General features: G+C 37.6%; 1 protein-coding gene across 2 annotated transcripts in view; it reads right to left on the reverse strand.

Moving 5' to 3' along the window:
• Positions 1–5,881: 5,881 nt before the first annotated feature.
• Positions 5,882–23,992, reverse strand: part of PREX2 (phosphatidylinositol-3,4,5-trisphosphate dependent Rac exchange factor 2) — a 139,799-nt gene continuing 121,688 nt past the window's right edge. For both annotated transcript variants that reach the window (XM_060775438.2, XM_060775439.2), the window contains exons 35-40: positions 20,799–20,913; positions 14,904–14,970; positions 13,464–13,654; positions 9,807–9,909; positions 8,620–8,687; positions 5,882–6,334 (exon numbers count right to left, since the gene is read on the reverse strand). In XM_060775438.2, coding sequence (XP_060631421.2) covers positions 6,289–6,334; positions 8,620–8,687; positions 9,807–9,909; positions 13,464–13,654; positions 14,904–14,970; positions 20,799–20,913 — 590 coding nt within the window. In that variant the 3' untranslated portion in view covers positions 5,882–6,288. The remainder of the gene's footprint in view (positions 6,335–8,619; positions 8,688–9,806; positions 9,910–13,463; positions 13,655–14,903; positions 14,971–20,798; positions 20,914–23,992) is intronic.

The raw sequence follows: 23,992 nt of genomic DNA on the forward strand, positions 1-23,992 counted from the left end.
TACCACAAGAGAAGATTCTACTCTAAAGGGTTTTTGGCTCTTCTCTGAAAGGTCATTCATTTTTAAAAAGCATGGTGGTTTCCAAAGGTTATGAATGCCATTTTCCAAAAATAAATGCATAAGCTTGCATAATTTGTGCAATCACATCTCATACTGTTCTGTCTATAATGACGTCTCAGTTGATTTCAATGGAAATTGACATAAAAGCCACAATCAAGAAAAATTATATGTATAGTTTTCACCTCCACTCAGTAATGCAACAAGGTGTTTGCGTGGGTTAGAAAGTAGCTTGCATAATGAGAAGTTATAATGCAAGAGAACATATATTCCCCATGGTACATCCGCAATCTTGTGTATAAATGGACTTTCAGAATAATACCCAATGTGTTTCAGATTGAAGTGCAAACAGCCTTGATTAAAATCTAAATGCTCTTTATACATACTATTTCCATATGCATCAAAAGCTCTGAAAACTCCAGTTGATTGTAAAACAGTATAACATTTATAAAACCCTAAACAGCACTATGCTTGTTACTTTAATAAAAGTACATATATTAGTGCCTATGGGATTACAACCTAGTAAGATTTCAGTATAGTTCATTTCAGCAGCTCATGTTTTGAATTGTCCTTGAGTCATCATGCTGCTCTGAAATTAAAACCTATACAACTGCACTATAGATAATAGGACATAATTCCTATATGCCACAGGTAACCATATTCTGGATAGCATTTTCCTATCACAAAGCCCTCCAGAGCTAACAAAAACAGAACCAATTTTACCTCCAAAAAAGGTGCAGCTATTAACTGAAAAAAATCTGGATTTTCTGCTGAAGGGAAAAGGTATGAAGGGACACAAACAAGGTATGAAGGGACACAATTCTCCCTGAATGTTGTGCCTTTTTTGCTTGAAATATTTTTTCTTCTACTTCAGAGTCACCACATTGTCCTTGGGAGACACATGGTTTCTGTTTGAGCTATAACTACACTGTGCTTGAGCATATGCTCTGGAGAGATGTGCCAAGGTGATATTATAGTGTGTATGTTTTCAGTTAGTCCTTCGTGGAATAGAACGACACTGCCAGAAAATCTAAAAATGTTAGCCATGATTCCAGCATCTGTTGAAACTTCAAACAATGTCCTCTGCAGGGCCATAGCCAGAAAAAAATGGGGGGGGGGGGTGAAAATATTTTTAGAAAATCATGAAGAGTAGTTCGATAACACAACATCATTTTTAATACAGTCCAAAGACCCTTATTGCTCTGTAAAAGGTATAAGATGCAAGGTATGCAAGGTTAGTAAGGCTCAAAATAGCAAAACAAAAGGGTGTGTGTGTTTTTTACCTGAAAAATTTGTGGGGGTGAACCCCTAACCCCCCCCCCTCCCCAGCTACAGGCCTGGTCCTCTGGCCTGATTATTCTACACATACACATATGCAATAGAACCGGTGAACTAGCAATGAGAGAAATATGCTACTAGTGCACATCCTGCATCACCTCAGACGACATCCAAAATAATGCTAAATAATTAGTAGTTTAGACAACCTTCACCCTGGTAATTCCCCCCCCCCCCCCAAATTCAGCCTTAATGGCATGAGGTTTGCATATACTTACATTTTCCAGGAACTACAGTTCTGGAGCACAATAAAAGTGAGCAAAGACACTACACAATCTATCACCCCTATACATTCCTCATCAGGACTTTTCAAGAGCACACACAACTATTTCTAGAAAAAACAGGGGAAATGGTTTTCCTCCTTCAACTCCCCCATACAGTATGAGCATGTCAGGAGTGCTTTCACTTGTCTTTCATAGCATCTAGCAGATCCCACCTGGAATGGAAAACATTGACATACAAGCAAGTTGCCACAATATAAATTAGGGAAACTGACATGTACTAAGTAGTGGATTAAGGACACCAGTTTTTTCAGTAGCAAGATTCCAGGTCATTCAGTGGAAGGTCATATAAATGTCATTTGGGTTAAATCTTATCATGGGTGTTGTTGAACAATATTTTCCACCACGTTCAATTTTCCCCCAACATTAAAAAAAGTGGTCTAATAGGCTGGAATTCAAACTAAGGAGGAGGACTCATGGGGAAGTGGTGGGTTTTTTAACCTGTGAATAAAAGTTTAATTTACGTAACTATGATTTTAAAATATTCAGAAAGACATGAAAACTTCATATCTTCCCCTGACTTCAGAAGGAAAAACCAACGTAATTTTGATATGAACTATAAATGGAGGAGAAAGGTTAAGCAGTCTCTGCCTGCCCTTACTCTTTGTATTCTGCAGTTTCAGCCCAAGGCTACCAGATTTCTTTGATGCACTCCTACAGGTAGAGCATACTGATAACCAAATGGACACTCAATTTGAATACTGTATCAGTATTGATGAGATACGTAGTTTGCGGTGGCATAATCAGTCAAAGTGGAATGTCTTGGAATGGGCCATGAATGATTTCTTTTTTAGCTGTAAAATGAAGGTGAAATCAAAATAATTCACCTATGCTATTTCTAATAGAAAATGAGTAGGTGGTACTGAAAGTCTGCAATCTCAATGTACCACCTGAGCCAGGCATCAAATTGTGCATCATTTATAAGACTCTTACAAGAAAACTAAGCAGACTCTTTTTATAGAAATACCACCCTTTTGCCTTGAACTGCAGGATCACCTTTGCTTAGACGAAGATGGATTTTAACTCCCTTCATCAGCTGAATGTACATTTGAGTAAATATGCTTGGGCTTTCACTGAAATATGCCCTTGCCAGGCTTTTCTCAGCAGCAAGAGAGCTAATAGATGCAGACTACTGGAGAGGATTAAGGCAATTATTAGGACTTTATCATTAGGGATGAGAAGGGTCAGTATTGAACATTTTAAATCCCCTTTTATCTAAGAGCTGCTCTTAAGAAAATAATAATAATCTTCCTTTGCTACTTAAAAACATAGCAATTTGGTATTTCAAATGAAATATGGAGATATCATACCCCTGGGTCAGATGCTCACATGCTGAATAGCAGACTGCATTAAGATCCCTGTGAGAAGGAACATGTGCACTGTATACACAAGATCACATGTCCTCTTAGTGCAGACTTAATTCTGTTCATTACTATGCATTGAGAAAATGAGGCGTGGTCACCCTCTTGATAGCATTATTAACAGTGGGTATAATTGAGTTAGTTGATATGCTAAAAAAAAAAAAAAACCAGATCCCTGTCTGTTGATTATTTACCACTAAGGATATCTGATTGTTCTTCACATGCACAGCCAGGATTAAAAGTTTAGATATACAATTCCTCAAGATACCTACTCCTCATATGGATGATAAAGATGAAGGGTTCCCAATTGTTGAAAGAGATAGAATCATAGAGTTAGAAGAGACCTCATGGGCCATCCAGTCCAACCCCCTGCCAAGAAGCAGGAAAAATACATTCAAAGCACCCCTGACAGATGGCCATCCAGCCTCTGTTTAAAAGCCTCCGAAGAAGGAGCCTCCAGCACACTCTGGGACAGAGAGTTCCACTGCTGAACAGCTCTCACAATGAGGAGATTCTTCCTAATGTTCAGGTGGAATCTCCTTTCCTGTAGTTTGAAGCCATTGTTCCATGTCCTAGTCTCCAGGGCAGCAGAAAATAAATAATAATAATAAAGTTTTATTTGTAACCCGCTACCACCTCCCCAAGAGATTACTGATTCAAATAGATTCAAATAGATGCTTAATGGTGACTCCATTTTTATTCATCAAATGTTGACATATGTAGCTACAAATAAGACAGATCTAGAAGAAAATGCTAATATGCTTTATAGATTTCTTTATACACATATTTATACTTTTTTTAAAAAAAAGGCAGCAATGTTCTAGACTTCTTACTGGGTAATTACAAAAATATATTCTCCATCTGCAAAATCTAGTAATACTAGAATGAAAGGAGTAAGAAAATCCAACTTTTAAACAAGGAACATACAGATTTACTGCATTTCTTACACTATATACATGATGCTAAATACTTATATTGTTGCTATAATCTTTTAAAACCAGTTTATATAAATGGTGGAGAATGCATTAAAGCATAATAATGATAGGACCACAGTCAGCAGTACTGAAAAATGATTGAAGTAGAAACGTATTCCAGGCACTGCCAGAGTATGCTAAATTGTGCTTTTGAACTCTAGCTGCATTTCATCATCTCCAGAAGGCAGGGCTTCAATTACAAGTAAATATTTTCAGCATAAAAACATTTCTAAGCATAGTCTGAGAAATTATGTTTAATATGACTTTTCAGCAAAAACAAATTGTAATCAATTATACATTTCAAAACGATGCTACAAATATATATCCTAAACATAAACAAAGTTTAATATCCTGAAAGAACACATACTAGGAGTGATATTGTTCAGTAAATGGTTTATACTTAGAGGATTCATTATTTGCTACATATAGCATATCAACATAATCCAGCACAGGAGATACACTCATGTAACTAAGGAATATCTACACTGTAGAAATAATGTAGTTTGACACCACTTTTAAGTGCCCTGGTTCCATGTTATGGAATCCTGGGAGCTGTAGTTTGGTGAGGCTTTGGCAGAGAAGGCTAAAGACCTTGTAAAGCCACAACTCCGAGAATCCCATAGCTTTGAGCCAAGGCAGTTCAAGTGGCATTAAGCTGCATTATTTCTACAATGTAAATGAACCGTAGGTTTTTCCTTATATAGATTTTGTAGATCCATATCAGGCTATAAATCCACACTGTCATTCAAATTGCTTTAAAAAGTGCTACTGTAACATAGATATCCCAAACCTGGTGTGCATTTATGATTTAGAACATTTTAAATATCTAATATTTCTTCTTAGCTATGATAAAGGAAAATGGATCAAGTAACATATTTAGTATAGCATATAAACCGTCCTGTTTCTATCCTAGTAGGAATATACATAGACTATGTTTTATCTGTGTTACTGACCTCTTTGAGGTTGCATGCAATCCTGCCCACCTCTCAGCAGAAGGTAAGCCATGGGTAGAATAGATCTCCTCTCCCTAAATCTCTTCCTGAGTATAGCAAACGTGTAAAGGTCTAGAATCCTGAACTGTCATTCTGGCATCTAACACTGGTGTCAGTCAAGGCAATACTGTTTTGTTGGTCAGTTCATATGTTTTGTATTAATTCCATTATCTGACAAACAGTTGATTTTTGAACATTGCTAGATGGGTGTTTTGTGCATTAGTAATGCTGTTTTCTTATGTTGCGATGGTCCAGGATTCTTTTGCAACATTAATCCAGTTTCATTTTCTAAAGTAAAATTGTGTAGACTGTCAAAAAACATTGGTGGGTGGAGATATATCTCTGCTTTAATTGTAAGGATTTGACATAACACAATTCTCTAGATAGCTTAGCAAAAGATACAGATTTTAAACTGTAACACATAGGCATTGGCAGTACTTTCCTTGCTTAAAATATATTCAAGCATAAATGTACACCAGAACTCTGAAATACAAAAATGTCTAAGAATGTATGGTTTTAGCAGAATTTTCTACAAACTCAATCAGCATGCTCTGGTGCTGAAAAATCCACTGTCATTTGTGGGTTACCAAACAATGTCTTATGAACAATGAATGGAATTTTGACTCAGCGGAATCAGTCTGTCACTTCTAATCCTTCATCTCTTTGTGCCGGATGTCACTACTGCCAAGTCATGCAAAGCACTCACTAAACTTCTTAGACTGTTACCCATATATTATGAATACATTTGGCTCCCATTTGAGTGCCTTAACTGCTCCTTCACAAAAATGATAATTTCAAGTACAGCTCGAATTTAGAATTTAAAATACGAGAATATGATTAGGGAATGAGAGTATTATACATGCAATGAATACACTCTACAATAAAAACTTAAAATTGTTTATTGCTTTATGGCTCTCTAAATGAAGGCATCGGTTTTTGAATCTATTGAACAGTGTTTTTCCCTGTCTGCACTTCATCTTTCTGTTTTTTTTTGTTTGTTTTTTTACTATCACTGGCGTTTCTGAAGTAGTCATTTAAAACACAGCTCATTCTAGTGAAAGTGCCCTAGGTTTAAAATCACAGAGCATACACCTTACATCCAGATATTCTTTCTCTCTCAAAAGTATTTGTTTGTCAGTAGCACAGTTGAATTTGAAAAGATTGCTGTATCCAGTGCTAAGCGATACAGCTGATCAGTACTCAAAGCACATTCTGTCAGAGACTGTTGTGTTCACGTTTTTCAGTGTCATGGAAACTGGCATTTTGATTATTCCTCAGATGGAGGTCTTTACTCCTCTCCAACAGGAGGTGGTGGTTGGCACAGCTTGTACAACCTGCCAAAAAACAAAGAATGTTTATTACCATCTCTGTTGAAATATTCAACCATAATGTAGTTCCTTTTCAATGATAATACACTTGAGTCAGAAGAAGCATATAGGCTGAGAAACAAAATGTAGCCAGTGATATCATTGTTGTGGGTATTCTCCAGTCAACAAAAAAGTTTCAAATAGAAAAATAGTTTTTTGCACCAACAAAAAGAATTATGTGACTGTTACTTGCCATTTCAGGACCTGTTATCACTTTGGCATAGTTTATTTGTTTGTTTTTCAATTAATACTTTACATCCCTCCTTGAGAAACATTTGTATCTATCTCATTGTTAAGATATGTCAGAAATGGGAGTTGAAAGAGTCTTTCTACTATACACTGTGATGACTTATTCTAAACCATGTTTGTAGGTTCTGCATAACCTACAAATTTAGGCTTTAAAGTTCTTGTAAGGCATAACAATGGCTACACTGCATATTTGCTTAAGCTCCCTCCACCCCCAATATCATAAAACAAGTTAAAGTCATTTTTCTACTACTTTCTGATTTTCTCAAGGACCCAAGGAACAGATATGAAGCCTGTGAGGGCCTGCTACGTAAAATGCTGCCCCCCCCCCACACACACACACACCTAGAGGAGTTGTGTCTCCCACAGTGATGTGGGATTAGGTGACAACACCAGAAGAACTATGACCTCTAAGGAATGGAACTGCACCATCGGTTATATGAAGAAGGCGATGTTTCATCTTATAATGACCTTCTCTTTATAAAACTGTAGATAAGGAAGTTGAGTAGCTATCTTAGGAGATGTAATCGCCAGAAAGAAGATAATCTTCATTAAGAGGAGATGTCAATTACTTTGTGGCCAGTGGTTCAAGTGGCCTATGTTGGGACAGAACCAGAAATATCTCTTTAAGCTTCTACAAAAAGCCTTGACCTTGAGATAACAAAATCATGAGTAGTCTGAGGGCGGTGGCAGAAATAGCTTCTATCTAAATCTAGAGAGAAGAAATAGCCAGACCCTTGTTTCCAAAATGATGAGAAATGGTAGTACCTCACAAATACCAGCATGTATCAGAAAATTTCATGCATCAAAAATTACTGGAGAAATTTGTTTCACTTTAAATGATAAATGTTGTGAGCACATGGTTTTTCAGCTCCCTTAATTACCATCAGTGTCTGTGATGTAAGGGGAGGGCTATATATACACCTGATTGAGAATAGAGTTCTATATATACAACTGACTAAGAATTGAGAACTATTGGAGGTGACTTCCTCTGCGTCTTGCCTGTAGGAGGGATACATTGTGGGAGGACACTAGTGGATTTCCCTCCCTCTTGAGGCTGATTCATACCAACATTAGGATCATTTTAGTGCCAAGTCAAAACCAGGCTTTTTTAAAAAAATTGAAGTTCTCAAGCATAGCTGAATTCATCTGGGCTGTACTTATTCATTATTTAAAATTGTTTAAAATCATTTTAAACTATCATTAATATTTATAGTTTTACAGTTATTTTATTGTAAACTGCCTTGAGATAATCTGATATAAGGGAAAGGTAAAGATTTCCCCTTGACATTAAGTCTAGTCGTGTCCAACTCTGGGGGGGGGGGGGGCTCATCTCCACTTCTAAGCCGAAGACCCGGCATTGTCCATAGACACCTTCTAGGTCATGGAGCAGGCCTGACTGCATGGAGTGCCATTACCTTCCTGCAGAAAAGACATCTATTGATCTACTCACATTTGCATGTTTTCAAACTGCTAGGTTGGCAAAAGCTGAGGCTAACAATGGGAGTTCACCCCGTCCATGGATTTGAACTGCTGACCTTCTGATCAGCAAGTTCTTCAGCTTAGCGGTTTAACCCACTGTGCCACCATGGCTTGTTGTTATAAAGTAGACTATAAATATTAACAGAAATAAATCAATTAAATTTATTTATTTATTTACATTTACTATCACTAAAGCACCATCCCATGGTGTAAGTGGAGTATTACTAAATAAAAGCAACTCTGTCTTAGTTGAAGCTTACTTAAACTTGTTGTTCTTGAGTTTTTTTGATAGGCAGTCACAAAAAGAAACAGGTTTTCCTACCATTAATCTCAAACTGAAAATAATGAATATTTTCTGAAAGACAAACTCCAAAATAAAGCTGCCGAAATTTCATACCTAAAACAAAATAAACCCTGTCCTTAAAAATCAATAAAAAAATTAGTGTGAATCTGGATGAAGTTCTGGCAGAGACTGAAGAAAAGATGATCTTGGTCGCAGGCAATTGACTGTTATGTGTAATTACCTTGGAGCAGATGGTGGCGTTCGGTCCCTAACGCCTAAATTCTTGGCTGTGTTCTGCACTCTTGCTCCCTGTAAGACAGGAAAACGTTTTGCATTCCAAATAGCTTATTTCTTTGATCTTTTCCTTTTAACCTCCTTCTGGGCATATACATTTAAAAACAAATTTCAAAGGGAAAATACATAAATAATTGTTTTTGCTTACAACAGAAAAAAAAACACATCACACTTTAAAAAACATTAAAAACAGAGATTTCAGGAAGTATAACCGTATAAAACTATTAAAGAACATTCCCCCTAAAAATTCAATTTTCAAAGGCAGAATTCTGATCAAACATTTTAAGGCACAGAAAGTCCTATTTAGTGAAGACACAAGAGAGGCCTACACAGTGGTGGCTCCTAGATTGTGAAACTCTCTTTTGCAAGGGGAAAAAGATTGCTCCTTCCATGTTGCTCTTCCACAAGCAACCAAATACCTTTTTATTCATCCAGAATTTTAGCACTCATTGGCTGTTAAGGAGAAGTATAGTATTTTTCTTCTTTTTTTCTTCTGTGCTATAAATTGTTTTATTTTTTAAAATGTTGCTTTAATATCATAAGCTATTCAACTGTTTTAATATTGTAATTTATTGTGCTTTCTGCTGTTTAATTGTGATGTAAAAAAAATCTGGATCCCAATATTGGTAAAATGACAGGCTTAAAATACAGTACAATACAATACAATACAATCCGGGTGTGAAAACACGTTCTAAGTCACAAGTTGATGGCAAACAGACAATAAAACAGAAACTGGCATACTATCAACATGGCATGTAATCTTGGCAGATTGACAGGCACACAAAGAATTTTGAAAGTGATAGACACCGTCAGTGTAGGTGGACTGATAGTTTCTGCTACTTGATGACAATCTCTATTTGACAAATATGCCAAACAATCTCAAACAAAAGATACCCAAGACAAAAGAACAGATGGTCACTGGTTTGTTGGCTAAATCAAATTGTTTGTCTCTGTTTCTGTCTCTCTCGTCTTTTAAATACACTGTGCAATCTGAGGCACATCTACTCAGAAGAAAATCTCCCCGAGATCAATGGGACTTTGCTAAATAGCTGTGCATAGGATTTTAGTCTTAGTTAGAACATGTTAAGTACATGTTTTAAGAGGGCAATTATCATAAAAATAATGGTGGCTTACCTGTTTGCGCATCACATCTGTAGCTTGCAGAATGTAACGAGGAGGTAGACCATGACTCCGAGCAAGAATTATAGCCTGCTCCAGAGTAACACTCAGAGTACAACTGCAATGCAAAAATAAATACATTTAACAAAAATCCAATGTATTCCTTGTAATACAATTAAAAAGTGTTTAAAAAAACCCATGTAGTTCTTTTAGCCCAAGGGGAAAAAACAAATGTAAGAAAAAATAATGCAACATTAACATTAGAAAAATGTGGAAATCAAGACTCAATATTAATTTTCTACTGAATGTATAGGGCAGCACAAAGTTCACCTACCCCAAAATGGGTAGAATGAAAGCCAACAGAATAAAGTAAATGTGAGCATATCAGGATAAAAAAATGATACCAAGCCTCTCAAATATTGCAAGTCAATATGCTTATCTGCTGAGCAATACATGCATTTCCATCCAAATTTCACATTTACTCAAAAGTAGGTGGATTATCTGAATTCTACTATAAATTGTTATTTGCTGCCAGGAGGCAGAATTTTGTATTTTCAAGAGCTTCCATTTGTTTAGGATTATGTTAATTTTAATGCTGCTAAAAGTATACAAATGTTTCATTTGTATAAATGTGCAGTAAACATATTCTATATAGTACTGTGGAGATTAAAACTGGCTTTCATTTTCTTTCTGATACGTTCCTGCTCTGATGATAGACTTGCTAAAGTTGTCTGTCTAGAACAGATACAGGATTTGTCACTTCAATGCAATATTGAAAAACACTTTGTAATAAAAATGACAGCAAAAGTAATTGCTAGCTATTCAAAAACTTAAATATGAGTGTGCATACAGAAATGCAGACAAAATAACCTTTCAAGCCTCTTTTTTAAGCTTAACGTGGTTAAATGCATTTCAACTTGGATTAGAGTGAAAAATAACTAAGAAAAAAAGAGCCAAATATTCTGGATCAGGGTTCCCAACCTTTTTTTTTTTACCAGAGACCACTTGACTAGGGATCACCTTGACCAGGCACCATTTGGCCAGGGACCACTTGACCAGGGACCACTTTGACCAGGGACCACTCTCCAACATTAGCACCAAAACGGTTTTTGATCAACTTTAGATTTGGTTTGGTTATTTGGGGTGCTGATTCAGAAAATTGCATTGGATAGACCACAGCAGCTCTAGTTTCTGATGCAAAACACATGCCATCCAGTAGTTGCCATCTGCTCACCCACAGAAAACCATATTTAATAATCTAGAACTGATGTGTTAGTAGTATTCTTTCATGAGTAGTCAGCCTATACCCTCCAGACATCCCCATTGCCTTAGCACTATAAGAGGGTTCTGCAAGACCAGTCACTCTTGTTGCTGTGTGGTTTCAAGGCAACAGTGTAGTAATGGTGAGGCCACGGACCATATTTTTGTTCTTGGGGACCTCTGCTGGTCCACGGACCACAGGCTGGGAACACAATGTTCTAGATGTTTAATAGTTCTATCTACTTTCTATACAAACGTGAAGGGTGAGTGGGACACACACTGGAATTTAAAATGTATTGCATACTTTGTTAATAATCCTAGACATTTTCTAAGAGCCTAAACTAACTACTGTGCTCACAATATTTTTAATCTGAATGTAACATTGACGAATGGGATGAGCTGCGCCAGGATGCATCTTATTATCCTAAAGTGCACTGTTAACCTCTACTCTGCCAAATTTACTCAGCCAATTTTTAAACAGATAACTTTGTTGCTGCATAATCTAGGAAGGCATGTCCCAATACATCTAGCCTATACAGTGTTCCCTTGCTACTTCGTGGTTCGTTTTTTAGCGGACTCACTGTTTTGCGGGTTTTTGAAAATATTAATTAAAATATTAAATATTTACATCCAGTGGAGGCCAGGGAGGCCAGGGATCCTGGAAGTGCAGCGGCCTGAGGCACGGCAGGGAAGGCCTGCCTTCCTGGCCTGCTGCTGCCTGTGTGGCTCCTGCCAAGGAGGCAGGCAGGTACCCTGGGGATGGGCCGGGAGGCAGGTAAGGAAGAGCGAGTAAGAAACTAATTTATAAAATATATTAAAAAATATATAAATATTAAAATTAATATTGCATCCCTACTTCGCGCATTTCCACTTATCGCGGGTGGTCCTGGAATGGAACCCCCGTGATAAGTGAGGGAACACTGTATGTGCTATTTCCACATCCCTTATAGTATTATTCTGTTTTCTGCATTTAAGAGAATGCAGAACCTTTTGCCATCTTTTGGAAAAGAAAGGAAAGGAAAGGAAAGGAAAGGAAAGGAAAAGAGAAAGCAGAACATGTGGACTTTCATGAAAAACAACCTCTTAGATGTAAAAAAGTATATTTTAGAGAAAGAAAATCTATCAGTGCCCAAAGAAAGAAAGAACTTCATATTCTGAATACTGTGATATTTTTGCAAAATATGCAAACTTTTTTTTAAAAAAAGCAGCTATTAAGGATGCCAAAATTAATCATTTCTCAGTCCCATTTATTTCAGTCATTGAGAGCTAAGTCCATGCTTACCTCTCATATCAAAATCAATTTAACATTAAGAAATTAACTTCAGCAGTTCATGCCACATGCGCATTTCAACCCATTATAATCAATTCATTTTTGTTGCAAGCCTGGCTGGATTACTCTAAAAATAAGACTTTTATATTAACTTTAAAATTGATTTCCTTGGTCTTTTTAACCAGTCTATCCATCTGCCACTTATTCTGTTCCTTTATTTGATTTTACAAATGAGTGACCTTTAAATACAAGAATTCTTTATTCATTGGGAAGTCAACATCATTCCAAGTTTTATACAAAAACGAAGACGAGAAGTATGTACAGGTAGTCCTCAAGTTACACACATCTGACTTACAAATGACTAATAGTTAAGAATGAGGTTGAGACAACAGGAAGTGAGAGAAATCTGCACCTTGGAAGGGAAATTCATTCCTGAAAGAGTTATCATGGGGAAAACGTGTTTCCACTGAAGCTTTGTCACCAATCCTTGTTTTCACAAGCCCAATTTTTCAAAATCCAATTATCACATGGACAGAAAGTGAGAAGAAATCTTCTGAACAGGGGCAAAGACAGCAAAGAAAAGAAAAGAAAACACCATAGGGGTGTTAACCCTTTCCTATACAATCCAAAGTGTATGTATATATGGCTGGAGTTACACTTAAAAATGTACCTGCTCTGACTTACAAACAAATCAACTTAACAAACTTTCAGGACCTCTCTTGCTCGTAACTTGGGGGCTGCCTATATTATTGGAAACAGCAGTTGGATTTTCACTTATGAGTTGTCTTCCCCAGATTCTCACACGTCCCATACCAGAAGATGGCTTATACTCTTCTTAGTTCAGCATGAGGTAGACAGTAAAGCACTCCTCAAAGATGCCTGTACAAATCTGTCTAAAGAACCCCAAAGACAGAGAGTCTACTGCCCTCTGAATTCCATACCAATTATTCCTATATTGGAAAATAAGGAAAGTTGAGACTAGCAATAATGCCACATATCTCAAGCATAAATCATACTCACAGGAAGTTATACAAGCTATATACACAGGCTCAGACTAAACACAGATATGTTCAGCAAGCTATAATTCTTGGAACTTGACAACAATGACCACAGTGCTGGAAAAAATTGAACAGCTGTCATACCGGTGTACTCCACTATTGCACATGATGATATGGCAAGCTCCAAGTCTGCTACAGAGTTCTGAAGAAACCGACAGTAGCCCAACTCCAGACGCACCACAGGCTGTGTAAGCACAGGTTGCTGTGCGCTTAGATCTTATGAAAGATACCATCAGCCGATAAAGTTCATCCAGAGAATTGATGGGACGCATCAGCTGAAAGAGATAAAACATATTTGATTGGTGGATTGTGGCAGTAAGTATAACAAGTTATGAGTTCCATAAACACCAAATTGTGGTTACCTTTGGCTGGATCTACACTGCCATATGATCCAGATTTATTAAAGCACATAGTCCACATTATCTGCTTTGAACTGGATTATAGGTGTCTACACTGCCATATAATCAAGTTCAAAGCAGATAATCTGGATTTTATAAGGCAGTGTAGATTTATTTATTTATCATGTCAGAAGCAAGTTGAAAATACAGTTAAAATGCATTTTTAAAAACACAAAGTTTAAAAACTTGGCACTTTGCTAAATGTCCTTTGACCAGAAGCTGGTCACATGGAATGCCTCTGGTGTCACTGTGAGAAGGTCCTCCATTGTGTATGTGGCAGGGCTCAGGTTGCATTGTAATAGGTGGTGTGTGGTTTGCTCTTCTCTGAACTCGCATGTTGTGGACTCCACTTTCTTAAGGTTATTTCTGTATTTTGTGGTGCCAGAACGCAGCCTGTTCAGTGCCTTCCAGGTTGTCCACTCTTCTGTGTGCCCAGGAGGGAGTTTCTCATCCGGTCTCAGCCACTGATTGATGTGCTGGATTTTAGCCTGCCACTTTTGGACACTTGCTTGCTGAGGTGTTCCTGCAAGTATCTCTGTAGATCTTAGTAAGCTGTTTCTTGATTTAATGTATTGACAGTGTAGATGAGGCCTTTGATAACGAGGATAAATTCAGAGTAAAGATTTATTATTGCAGCAAAAAATGTCTTATTTTTTCCAAGAGGCAGCTGAACTAGGAATAGACACTTGGCAAGTACCATATGTAGTGAAAGATTAAAGCTGGCGCATTTTGAACAACCATTAATTAGGTAATTAGAGAGAATTAACAGCCGAAGAAGAAGTTTACACACCTTGTAAATTAAAGAAAGGGAATTAAAATCCCAGAATCCACAGTTTTTATATTTAAGCACAGAGACTTGTATGTAACAAATACAACAACAAGAAATGTCACCTAATCTCTGCAACTTAAAAGGAATTAAAAATATTAAGACCCTTCTAACAGCCAAAATTACAGCACTTGCTTGTACAGTCTGACAACAACGTGGATTATTTATTTCACATGATTCACCCAGCATGTCAATTTATTTCCATAATACCATTTTTTTCCTGTGGATAACATGCATGACAATATTACTCCAAGATAGAACTCAAAGTGCTTTAAACATAAGTAAAACAATTGACTTTACCTTATCTATATATGCAGCTTTTGATGTCGAATTTGGTGGAAGATTTGACTTGTCCAAGTAGAATGCCCTGAGAAAACAGAATTTAATTTTTCAAGAGTTTCTTCAATGTACAATTGATTTAGCACTGCTTTCCCCCATTACTGGCTATAATTGTCAATAAATATCTTCATTTTTTCAGTCATAATACTTTCACTTCTGAACTTTGTAACTCAGGCAAATTCTTGTACTTGCAGTCAAATTGAGTCTGTAATGCCTTTCTAAATATACTGAGAAGCAAAGGAAATACTAAAAACACTAAAAACAAAATGAATGGTAGAATATTTATCTTTGTCCAAAAAACCTGCTGCAAATCAGTGGCACTGCATATTAAAGGATCCTTCAATATTGATGGAGATTTGTTTTCTACACTACTCTAAACAACCCATGGGTCATAAAGCACGAACTGAACGTTAACATAGTAAAAGGAAACAACACCTTATATTGCAGTGCCACAGGCATTTTAGTTTGAACTGCATAAACAGCTACACATAAAATAAAAATATATGCTCAATCTAGCTTAACAAGCTTGAGGCCTTCAGAAAAAGAAAAGCTTTAAATTATGACAGAGAAGAATACAGTTACGTTGAAGCTCAAAGACAGAAGAATCCTGTGTCATCTAACTAATCAATGTCAGGAGATATTGTCCAATCCATCTCCCACTACTAATGATAACCTATGGGGGCAGCAAGGCAAACTGCAAATACTCAAATCCGTGAAGGCTAAACTCGTGAATGTGGAGGGCTGACTATAGACTTAGAATATGTTGCTTTTTTTGGAGAACGTGCATATCTTTCATCCTGTTGTTTTTGAGTAAAGTCATAATTGTGTACAAATCAATTCAATACTTGGGCTGATGGACATTGTGACACCATCCTGTATCATGTATGTGGTGTTGCAGATGATGCCCTGGGGTAGATTTCCACTATCATTGGCTCACCCAGTTGTGAGGACAGAATGTGAATGTTGATGCTCAGTCCCTAATGATTTGTCCCTGGAGATCTTTCCAAGGATGCTGAGACACGCCGTCCATTTATTTCATCCATTTTGGTGTCTACTAAGTTTGTATTCCTCCCCCCCCCCCCCCCCCCCATTTTTCACCTGGATAAGCACACAATGGATGAGCATAATGGCAATTCTGCTGATGTAGCAACATTGTATTTGCACTCCTGGCATAATGTGCTTATAACATTCTGAGCTCCCAATGTAACCAAACTAAAAATGTAATCATTTTTCTCCACCTATTAGCTGACACTTACAGATAATCTGGAAGTGCAACACTTGCATAGGTTTTCACAAAATTATCTTGGGTGTTTCTGAGAACATGGCAAGCTGAGGACAGCATACAAATTTGTAAAGCACTTCACTTAATTACTAAGTGCTTGTTTAGGACCTTAATAAAATTTTATGAGGAAATCTAATGGAAGCTCTGGCCTAACGCCCAAACAAGGCAATTTTTCTGAAGTTTTTAAAGGGACAAGCACTAAATCTTAACATTTACACTATGTGCAGCCTAAGCACTTTTAAAATGTTATATCTGTACATATAAACATTGCCACTAAGTGCCTTCAAGTCATTTCCAACATATAGCTACACTCAGACAAACCTATCAAAGGGTTTTCCTGACAATATTTATTCAATGGGGAGTTGCTGTCACCTTCCTCTGAGGCTGAGAGAGTGTGAATTACCCAAGATTAGCTAGTGAGCTTCCATGACTGAGCTAGGATTCAAACTGTGGTCTCCAAAAGTCCTACTCCAACCATTGAACCACTACACCTGTTAGTACTCTCACTCACCATCCCCATACACATAGAGAGACAGACATCTATATACACAATTATCAAGAAAGTTTGAGAGTGTGTGTAAAGACAGATAAAATATCCAGTTTAGAAGGAATGTTCAAAGATGAAACAACATCTCTGGAGTATCAGGTTGGACTGAATCAGTGAAGGGTTAGACCAGGCATGGGTAAACTAAGGCCTATGGGCTGAACATAGCCCTCTGGGTGCTTATGTCCAGCCCTCCAAATTTTCTCCGTTCTCTGGGCATAAGGAGTGCTCTCAGCCTGCGTGCCTTCCTCAGGTCCTCCTCCTGGCATAAGGATGGGATGAACAGCCAAGAGAAGCACAGCTGGGGGAAGAGGCAAACAGGGGCTGGGGGAGCTCTAAAGCCCCCTCAGTCCCCACCTACCTCTCCCTTCTCCCAGTGTAAGAAGGGGGCAAGGCTCCATCTTGATGCTGGGAGAAGCCCGGCCCAGGAGAGGAGGCAGATGGGAGCCAAGGGAGCTCCAAAGCCTCATCCTCCTCCCAGCATAAGGATGGGGTGAGCAGCCCCATCCTTATGCTGCGAGGAAAACCTGAGAACATCACAATCAGCTTTTTGTTTTAACCTTCCAAAATACTTGGTTGTCATTAGCCTTTCTGCTCATTTAACCCCAAGTCAACTATAACCATCCAAGTAAAAAAAAACATCATTCACAATATAACTCCCTTAGGCAACCTTTACATTCCTTCACTGCAATATGTGTCAATTTATTTCCAGTGACTACTTTCTGTTCTTTTAACCAATGAACAATCCATAAAAGAACCTCCCCCCAATTACTACTATAACTTCTCCAAAGTTCCTAGTGTCAGGCTTCATGAAATGCTTTATATAAGTCCAGGAAACTTGGCCAGCTGTCTAAATCCTGAACAGGTGTTTACTGACACGCAAAGAAATCAAACATAGACACAACTCTTCAGAAATCTGTTGATTTTCTTTCAGCAACACTTTCCCTACAATGTCCTTGAAGAAATATATTTAATAATACTTCCCACCAATTTATCCAGAAGAGATGCCCCAATTGTACAGAACAGCAACAACTGTGGAGAGGCATTTTCCATTATTTTCAAGAAGATTTTAGAACTCGGGATTTTGAGTGTGATTGCATGTTGTTAGGTGTGATTTGAAAGCAATGGAAAACTTCCAACTAATGCCGCACTAACCCACTCGCCATAATAGAAAAGAGAAAATTAAAGCAGTAAGTGGTATGTAGCATAACAACAAATCAGAAAGATATGTGATTTTAGCACTGATTGGTAGTACTACATTACTAATTTGTTCCAAAATTACAAAGAGATTATATGAGCTAATAAAAATACCCTTTAATTGTAGTCTGTTTACAATGGAATTCCTATATTTTTGCTAATGTACTATTTCGGTCCCTTAAGCTCTTAATAACTGCTGAGCCTTCAGATACATAGCAATGAAGGTGTTTAAAGAATATTTGCTGACAGGTAGAGGAAACCTGCTGGTGAGGTTAGTTCCAAAGCCTCACAGAGAAGGTTTGCAAGGCCTCTGAGCTGATACAGCTAATTTCCTTGCCCTGGTTATTGCCAGTTGAGGGAAGCATTTCCTAAATATATGTAATATTCTATGCAGCCTGGTGAAATGTCCTATCCACTTTCCATTCTTACTGGCATAAGACATCAGGCCAGGAGATCTGCCACATTACTCCCTGCTGACTCTGCTCAAAATTGCTCTGTTAATTACTTTCTTCTTTTTAAAGATACATCTTCCAACTAGCAAAACATAAAGTAATCATAAATTTACAGCATTTACCTTCCTACTGACATAGGACGTCAGCATACCATTTTTCTTGGAAGTGCCAAGAAAGCAGAAGTCTAATTACAAAACACAGCTGCAGTCTGGTTGAATGTATGGTGAGAAAATACAAAACTGTAAAAATGCAACTGAGGAAGATAGAAAAGGTTTATCTGCACCTTTTAAAAAGTCTCAAGGTAAAAGTTTTCTTGTAGCACCATGGTATTTCATTTCTTATAGACCACAATTGACACACTGGATTTTGACAGAATGCAAAATAGAGATTTTGCCATAAACTGGCTTTGATTGGCACTCTTAGCAGACAGGGTGACTTACAATGAAAGGGAATTAGGTCAATAGGTAGCATGCCTTATAGACTCTTGAGCTACCTGAGCTACTTAAAGGAGGAGCAGGAAAGGTGAGCAGGAAACAACCATTTTAAAGTTTTAAAGTTTATGAAGTTGGAATGAAAGCCTTGACCCAGGGTATTTTATGATGTATGAGCACTTGAAAAATGAGCTATAAAATAAGTATAATCTTTCATTAAAAGTTAATTAGTATAGTTGTATTTAAGATGGCAAGCACAAACCAAAATACTGTATATTCTTGAGTATAAACCTAGTTTTTTAGCCCTTTTTTAGGCTCAAAAGCCTCCATCCACCCCCCCCCCCCTTGGCTTATACTTGGGTGAGGGACCTGGCAGGAAAGCACCGGGCTGAAAGGAGGGTTTTTTTCAGACCCACACCTTCCTGCCAGGACCTTCACCTCTTCGCACAGCAACCCAGCTCTCCTTCCTCTCCTCCTCTCTCGACGCAACACACACCTTCCTCTCCTCCTCTTTCTGTGCCAGTCTTTCCCACTTTTTCTTATTCATATACACACAGCATTTCCCCCAAAATGTATAGTTAAAATAAACTATGGTGATTATTGGAGGGATATGTAAACACATTTACATTGATGAAGGTTCGAATAATGATTTAATCAGAGTTGGAGAGTCTTATCTGAAATTATAGTTTTATGTAAATATTCAAAAACATTTAATCAACTGATGCCTCAATTAATGTCATTTTATTGGTATCTATGTTTTTACTTTTAAATTTATCAGTAGCAGCTACATTCCCTACTCTTGGCTTATACTCAAGTCAATAAGTTTTCCCAGTTTTTTGTGGTAAAACTAGGTGCCTTGGCTTATATTCGGGTCAGCTAATACTCATATATATACGGATAATAATAATAATAATAATAATAATAATAATAATACTTTATTTGTAGACCATCCTATCTCCCTGAAAGGACTCAGGGCAATTGCCAACATATGTGGCAAACCTTCAATGCCAAAATGCAGAAATATACAAACAAATCAGTTCTTGTGGGTTTTTTCGGGCTATATGGCCATGTTCTAGAGGCATTTCTCCTGACGTTTCACCTGCATCTATGGCAGGCATCCTCAGAGGTAGAGGTCTAGACCTCTACCTCTGAGGATGCCTGCCATAGATGCAGGCGAAACGTCAGGAGAAATGCCTCTAGAACATGGCCATATAGCCCGAAAAAAACCCACAAGAACTGAGTGATTCCGGCCATGAAAGCCTTCGACAATACATACAAACAAATCACCTCAAACCCGCCACATCAGACAAAACACCCCAACAGATGACCATCCAGCCTTTGAAATAAATAATAATAATAATAATAATAATAATAATAATAATAATAATAATTGGAGCAACTCCATGGGCCACCTAGTCTAACCTGTATGTGCCATGCAGGGAAAGCACAGTCAAAGTGGTGGCAGGAAGGCTCCACAGGCCATGGCAGCGGCAGAGAGGCTCAGCAGGCTGCGCCAGCACCAGCAGAGCTCCACAGACCATATGCTTCCTAGGCAGAGATGACTAGGGGGGCTCTTGGCAAAAACCTGAGACTCAGAGACAGCCCTTGGTTATGCCATTTAAGGACCAGGAATGATTTGCAACACTAGGTTTTCATGGTTGAGCAGGATTTTAACCCAGATCTCTTTTAGTTCTAGGGTGCCATCTATACTGTTAGAATGAAAGCAAGGGCTCTGTGGAGCATAGTTTGAAAACTGCTATTCTAGACCAACATGGCTATGTCTTTCAGTTTTACATTCAAATAACATATCTAATTTACAGATTGATGATAATAACATATTAAGTATTACTTTGGAGTCCTAAAGATATCTGTGCTTTGGGATACTATAAATATGACTTCAGTTGCTCATGATCTTTTGGATAAAGCAGATATAAACATCTCATAGCTTACCTAAGTTTCTGGTTATACTGTTTTACTTTTTCCAATGAAGCTGCATTAATCTGGGCTTGAAATTCTTCTACAGATACATTGTCTCTATAATAATAGCCTTCCATGCTCTCCAGTGCTAAAAGAGAATGATAAAGAAAATCCAAATGAAGAAGCTTTGTAAAACATTGGATTCGATTAAAAAAAATCAGATGTGTAAATGCTGATGTTCTTCAAATGCATTTTTTACTCTGAAATGCATAAGCCCAGGCATGTGTTCATATACATTAAAACAAAATAACTGTTCTGGACTAACTGTGGCAAATGTTTCCCAAATAGATGGGATATTAGCCTGACCTTGTTCTTCAGCATTAAAGAGAAATCTTAAGGAGATATGGTTTCTTTGATCATTTCACCAACATGATCCCATAATGCTTTTTCAGGACACTTAGAAAAATGAAGAGTCAAAACATATTCTGTAGATTTCTTCCTCAGAAATTGATATAAACTTTGAGAAAATCTCTCATTCTCACAAGCTAGAATAACTTATAAAGTTTTCTCCCTACTAGGGAGAATTATGCACATTTATGTGCACTTTTGAATTTTTTTCATTGTCTGTTGTTTATTCATTTGGTTGCTTCTGACTTTTCATGACCTCATGGACCAGCCCATGCAGAGCTCCTTGTCAGCCGTGGCCACACCCAGCTCCTTCAAGGTCAAGCCACTCACTTCAAGGATACCATCCATCCATCCATCTTGCCCTTGGTCAGCCCCTCTTCCTTTTTCCTTCCATTTTTCCCAGGATCATTGTCTTCTCCAAGCTTTCCTGTCTTCTCATTATGTGGCCAAAGTACTTCATCTTTGCCTCTAATATATCCTTTCCTCCAGTGAGCAGTTGGGCATTATTTCCTGGTTGGATCTTCTTGTGGTCCAAGGCATTCTCAGAATTTTCCTCCACCGCCACAGTTCAAAAGTGTCTATCTCCCTTTGCTCAGCCTTTCTTGTGGCCCAACTCTCACATCCATAGGTTACTACAGGGGATAACATTGCTTTAAGTATGCAGATCTTCATTGCCAGTGTGATGTCTCTACTCTTCATTATTTTATCAAAATTGGTCATTGCTCTCCTCCCAAGAAATAAATATCTTCTGATTTCCTGGCTGCAGTCTGCATCTGCAGTAATCTTCGCGCCTAGAACTCAAAGTCTGTCACTTCCTCCATGTTTTCTCCCTCTCTTTGCCAGTTATCAACCAGTCTGGTTGCCATAATCTTGGTTTTTTTAATATTTAACTGCAACCCAGCTTTTGGACTTTCCTCTTTCATCTTGGTTATAAGGCTCCTTTAACAAATAACATGTGTAAAAAGTTTGGTCTTTGCACAAACAAAACTTGTTCTGCACAAAAAAATAAAGCCCCAATGTTTTGAGAAACACAACAGTTTATTTGCACAAAACATAGAAACATTTTTTTCACATATATATCTTGAAGTCCAAATGTTCTCACAGCAATTGACTCTTGACTCAAAGTACTGAAATACCTTTTGTGGTCAAGGAAAGAGAAAATGTGGTGACTTTGTTACATTCTTGTTTCATTAACACTGAAATAAAATTTTAGTTTTTCATTAGAGAAATAAAAACCTAGATGCTTTTTCCCCCAGAGCAGGCAACATGTACTATATGAAGTTTGTTTCCAAAGGGAACAATCAAAAAAGAAAGAAAGAAAGAAAAGAAAAATGGGTTCAAAGTGGCAGCACATTGTTTGCTAGGAGTAGAATACATATTATGCACAGATAAAAACTATCAAAATGTATCCATTCACTTTGGTACGGAGTTTGAAAAATGATATTTAATAGTAAAAGAATGTGTATCCTCGGCGTGTTTTTCGATTCCTGTAATATTGTTCAGGTGGATTTGATACCTTTTGGAAAGAAGCTCAACAAATGAACTTGCAATGGTCACAGCAATACTAAGAGAGGAGCAGACATATCCACATTAGCAGCTTTGATATTTACAGCAAATGTAAGATGTGGCTTTGCTAGAAATGTGAAACATTCACATTCCTTTCCCCAAACATTCAAACCAGTGTTGAAATTAAACTATGCTAACTTCAGAGCCAGCATAGCTAATAAATATAGAACCAACTCTTCTACATGAATTGAGACTTTTTGAATTCAGAATTGATTCTGCTTCCATTTCACCCAGAACTCTCCTTAATTTGGAGTGACGAACCCATTCAAGTTTGCAAACACATCTTGGTTCAGCAGAGATGTTTGTTATGCGTATCCCTCTCCCAGCAGTATTCCTTTCTGCCAGTAGAGAGCAAACTAGAAGTAATTCTATCGCCCTTCATTGAAAACAGTGTGGAGTGTGTGTTTGGGGGGGGGGTGTGTGCTTATAATGTGTACTGGACTGCAATTTTCATCTATATTCATCAGTGAGCTTTTACCTATTAATTTAATAGGAATGTATGCAAATCTGGAGCTGATACAATTGGAAGTTATTAAGTGGGTAATCTCATTATTTCATTGAAACAGATATGCGGTAGTTGACATTTGAGGGCAGAAGCATATTAATAAAATAGGTTTCAATTAAGAATACAGCCACTTTAATAATAAATCTAAATTATACAGGTTTGTCCCCCAGGGAACAATTAAAATGTCCCAAATAAGCAAGATTTTGTTGAAACCAGCTTGTGGGTTCATAACCCTAACCATATGCTGAATATTAATTTTGTTAAATGACCAGTTAATGAATAATTGTATTCATTAACAGCCCACTTGAGCCTTTCCAAAATCGTTTCTTTCATTTTTGTATAAAGAGAATTCAGGGCAGGGATCAAATTTATATCCAGACTCCTGCATTAAATCAATCATTGTTGCATATCAGTGGTCAGGATTCATTTAAAGACATCTACATGTTTAAGAGTTCCTTATGCTTCATCAGATGTCACAGGAGTGGACATTCCCTTCCTCCCTGGACAGCACCCAAAGCCCCTTTCCTAGCTTATTACAATACATGCATGTGGATTTCATGCTTCAAGTTGAGCAGACAGGATTGGAGAAGTGTCTGGCAAGTGCTAATGGTGATATAACAAGTCTATGTACAGTTATGGGTGCTAGCAGGCCTTCTCCATGCCTGTCTGCTAATTTTGAGGCATTGAAGGGCTGCACACTGTTGCTTAAGATGCTTTACAGTAAGTCAGAGAATGGTACAGGCAGTGT

The sequence above is a fragment of the Anolis sagrei genome, chromosome 4 (assembly GCF_037176765.1).
Source record: "Anolis sagrei isolate rAnoSag1 chromosome 4, rAnoSag1.mat, whole genome shotgun sequence".
Taxonomy (NCBI): Eukaryota; Metazoa; Chordata; class Lepidosauria; order Squamata; family Dactyloidae; genus Anolis; species Anolis sagrei.